General features: G+C 30.9%; 1 protein-coding gene across 1 annotated transcript; it reads left to right on the top strand.

Annotated features, from left to right (window-relative positions):
* The first annotated feature begins 669 nt into the window (after positions 1-669).
* LOC111632770 (normal mucosa of esophagus-specific gene 1 protein-like) lies at positions 670-2,646 on the top strand. Its single transcript, XM_023377290.1, has 5 exons — positions 670-751; positions 1,115-1,228; positions 1,744-1,832; positions 2,035-2,092; positions 2,467-2,646. The coding sequence occupies exons 2-5, from the start codon at positions 1,127-1,129 to the stop codon at positions 2,548-2,550; spliced, it is 333 nt and encodes a 110-aa protein (XP_023233058.1). The 5' UTR covers positions 670-751; positions 1,115-1,126; the 3' UTR covers positions 2,551-2,646.
* Positions 2,647-4,556: the final 1,910 nt, after the last annotated feature.

The raw sequence follows: 4,556 nt of genomic DNA on the forward strand, positions 1-4,556 counted from the left end.
AATTGTCGACGAAACTGTAAAATCTCGGAAACAGTCGATCAAGAAAATACGACATTGCGTAAAACTGTAAACAACAACAATGGAACGCCTACCGTTAGTAATAAATCGGAAAATATTTATGTCGGAACAGAAGATTATGTGGACGACTACATTTCTAATTTCTTCGATAACCAGTTTAAAATAGAATTTCGTATGTGACAAACTTCATTTGACACATAGTACAAGTGATACGTATAATTTATGGTGGCAGCCATCTTAAGTTATCTTGGGCGTTGTGAACCTGGCAGCTTAGCGCTACATCTGCTAACTTAACTTAAAGCGAAATAGATTAACTATCTTTTAACAAAGAGGCTTTTCTAGTTAACGGGACCATTGTTCATTGTTCACATGCGTTTCTAGAATGTTCTCTTTTGTGTTTTTTCTAATGGTTTTTGTACTGACGAAATATTGCTTAGAGGTGTGTGAAACCCAGCGGGGGAGGACGGACAAAAGCACTTACACCGCGTTTCTTTATGCAGCGACACACTGGAACTGGTTTGTAATTGGCCAACTCTTCTCGTGACGTCATTTCGCTACACTCTCGCTGCATAAAGAAACGAAAGGATACTGTATATACCGGTGGAACCGTGAATTCGAATCACTTGTGAAACCTTTCCTTTCTGTGTAGGACTTCGTGTATAGATTTCAACGAAGAGATCGCCAACGAAGACTGACTGCATCGTCGCCACCATCAACCATTTTCAGACAACAGGTATCAATTCATTTCGTTTCTTTTATATATCTCTTATATCTATTTTCTTGGTTGTGAGGCATCGCGACTTTCTGAATTATGTCTTTTGCTGGCAGTACGATTTGTAACGAGGATGGCGATTTATAACTAGAACCTAGCCAACTCGAAATTAAAGTGTTTTTGACAACAGACTTTCCTCTAGTTTTTCCTTGAATAGGGACAGTTTACATAGTTCACATTCGTAAATAAACGTTGAATTTAGGCTTTATACATTAGAAAAAGTTTAATTTTAAAATTTACGTGGGTAATTGAAGTACTGTATATTAGACATAAGAATTGTTTTGTTGACAATAAGTTAATTTTCAATACACTTTTTAATTATAGAATAAAGTAGAAATGGGTTTTGAAAAGTTTCGTGGTACTTACCCCGGACGGGATCCCTTAATGGACAGTTTGAGAAAGTTATTTTCTTTGCGCACAATGAGAACACATCCAGAGGTATGTATTTTAGTTTATTTATAAGATAATAATTGAAAAGTAACTTGCTACATTTTAAAATATTTATTAAACTCGATATTTATTCCTAAACATTTTTAAATGATCCAAGTAAAAAGAAAACGAGAATACTTTTTTTACTTGTCGTTAGAATGTATTAAAGTTATTTGCAGAAAATCGTTAAATTATGATAAACATATAAATATGTATTTAATAACTATATTAAACCATGCTTTTCACAATGCAGTCATAAAAGTAATTGTAAATAATCACATTGTGCAAGTGATGGGCAATCGATGCTCTTTTCTCTTATCAATTAATAGTATTTGGGACTTTTTAATATTAGTAACCGACGTTAATACTTTTTATTTTTCTAACACAAACTGGTAATAAACAATTAAATTTTAATTCGTATCGTAGTAACTCGTTAATGCTGTATTTCCTATATGATTAATTAGAGAAATATTTATGACAAATTGCTTGAATAAAAAGTAAATGACTTGTTTGATTTTTTACAGCTTGTTCCATTGGTTTTTATTACAGCAGCCGCTACGACTGGAATGGTCTCTTCGGTTTTATATCATTTATTTTACAACTTAGATGCAAGGTATGTGACGTTTCATAAAATGTCAAATTTTTACATTAAATGAATTGAACGTTTGTCTTTTAAATATACGAAATGTTTATTAGGTTAAATATATATATTTTTTATTCTTATGTCTTAATTTATATTTACTTTTGGCATTGATAATTAGAAATGTGTAGAATTATAAATTAAATAACGTATTTATTGTAATATAAAATTACAGATTTGTAAAAGGAGGCTATCCGAGATGGGAATTGGTGGATCCCGAGAAACCACAGAAGGTAGGATTTTAATATGGATTTTTATTTGTATTAATAAGTTTTATTTATTAACTGTATCAAAAGCAGTTTATTTAGAAAAGTCCTGTTATAGAAATAACAGGACTTTTCCTGTATAATAGCTACTTTATATATATTTAATATCAATTCTCTATTAAAAAAGTCATAGTTTCAAATACCACTTTTAGAGTATAAATTAGATTAACACGATAATTAGAAGATTGTAAGACCTACAATTTTCCTGTTGAAAAAATAATACGAATGAAAAAAGTGAATTAAAAATGTGAAAATTGTATTATTATTAAACAGATATTACGAACAAAATGACTTTTTAAAACTATCGAAAAATAAATTTTAATTAAACATATGTTTTGCAGCTGATTACGATCAAGCAAAAATGGGAACGAAATCCCCAATTGGATGAACTTCGCAAGATTATTGGGCCTTACAAACCAAAATAATTACATTGAAACAAATTAGAAATTTGTCAATTTTATCGACATTTGTTCGACTTATTTTGTACAGTTTTATCTGAATTTTCAACTGAATAATAAACATGTGATATTTTAATGCTTAAAAAATGTATGTAATAAATTAAATGTTTTGAATGTAAGTTTCTGAACTAATTATTAAATCGGATTTTTCAAGAATCATTTAAAATGAGTCTATAATACTATTATAGCTTTAAATGGTAAATGAAAATTACTATAAAAATAATAAATTATAATCACAAAAAATAATTTAAACATACATAAATTGTATTTAAAATGTACTATATTTCCTTATTTACTGTATTGCAATATACTAGAAATTGTATGTTAAGCATGACGAAATATTTTTTATGAAAATCTAGAGATTTAAAATTATGAAGAAATTGAAAACTACCTGCTAATATTTATTTTTTCAAATAAAGCAGTCCGCTGTTTGTTGTAACATAAAGAGCAACGAAAGAAAATTTCACTTGGAGAGGATAAAAATAGTAGAAGTTTTAGAGATTTCACTTGCATGCACATAAATAGATGATGTCCTTTAAATTAAAATAATATAAAAATCTTAAAAGAAAAATAAATCAATATGTTTTATTTGCAGATTTTATAATGTAAATTAATTAATATGTAGTCTTCTGTACTAATCCGAATGCTTTTAATATGCCGTTAGTGTGATCGTTACAAAAAAGTTGAATTTGCATAAATTTCAGCTTGCGTTATTCTGAACAACAACATTTGTCCGGATGCAATTTTATCCTAAGAAGCGATAAAAGCGAGGGATAGGACCCCGCCAACTTTGACCTATCCACTCACAAGTTTCGCCAGCACCTCACTGATGACGAGAAAGGCTTAAGTTTAAAATTTGAGCTCTCTAGACCCAGTGGTGTTCTTTGTCTAGTACCATCTGCACCGCCAAATGAATGAGAAAGAGAAAAGTTACGGCTTTTATGCAGATCTTTGCACTTTTCAACTGCTTATATTTCGGCAACTCCTCTATAGAATAGCCTGAAATTTTGCACGTTACCTAAGAAAAGAAGTATCTTTCGAACGAAATATTCACATTTACTACAGACGCTTAAAAGACGGAGAAATCGGCAATTTTGATTTCTGTATCAGTGAATTTTCCACTTGGCGCTGTGACTGCGTTACAGCAGAACGGCCTTTTTGCTACGGAATTGACTAATTCGGCGCCGTAAATGCGCGACAGCAGTTTTGTTTGTGAATTCCCGAACAAACACCTATTATATTGTCAAATTCATCGTATACTATTTAATTACTTTATCGTCCGTTTTTATATTAAAAATATTCACGTTATTGTAAACCTAAACGACGACAGGGTCGGAAATAAATATTGATAAAAGTAGAAACGTTTCAATAAATCTAAAATTGTGCAACTTTAATATTTATTTTGATAAATATGCAATCTTAAAAATTAAATTTCACATTAAAGTTTATTAAATATGAAAGTTTAAATACACTTCAGACAATTCGATGTACAAATTTAATTGTTGAAGTAATTTTAATTCTGGTTCGGACGTATACTGACCACAATGACAGTCGAACACCGGTTTAAATACAGTTTGAATGTCCGTACAGTATAAGTTGCCTTGTCCGTTTATAGACGATTAACAGAGTCTTTAAACTGGTAACATAATGTTTTGTTTTATGTTTTGCTTGTCACATTGCAGATAATCAGACTGTCGTTGTTCTATGGACTTTAATCTAATCGAAGTTGAACAAAACCAGTGCAGAAATGTCTGTCCGTCAATTCAAAGCGAAAAAAAACCAATCCGGGATGAAATGTCAAGTCCAGTAAATTAAGTCGTAGCCGGGTGAAACGTCATTTCCGGGTGACAAAGTCGTATTCGGGTGGCAGAGTCATATCCGGTGAAAAGTGACCTCGGAAGAGAAAATTTTCATTTTACGCAGCAGAAGAAGAGCCTTTTCCACCAAGGTTTCTTCTGCTTGACGGATGTTTC

Source organism: Centruroides sculpturatus, unplaced genomic scaffold, assembly GCF_000671375.1.
Source record: "Centruroides sculpturatus isolate CEXI.00-Female unplaced genomic scaffold, Cexi_2.0 scaffold782, whole genome shotgun sequence".
NCBI lineage: Eukaryota > Metazoa > Arthropoda > Arachnida > Scorpiones > Buthidae > Centruroides > Centruroides sculpturatus.

Excerpts from the sequence above, each read along its gene's own strand:
- LOC111632770 (XM_023377290.1), top strand. The coding sequence starts at position 1,127 with ATGGGTTTTGAAAAGTTTCGTGGTACTTACCCCGGACGGGATCCCTTA. Across the intron at positions 1,833-2,034 it reads TTTTACAACTTAGATGCAAG|ATTTGTAAAAGGAGGCTATC; the intron begins GTATGTGACGTT and ends ATAAAATTACAG. Across the intron at positions 2,093-2,466 it reads ATCCCGAGAAACCACAGAAG|CTGATTACGATCAAGCAAAA; the intron begins GTAGGATTTTAA and ends TATGTTTTGCAG.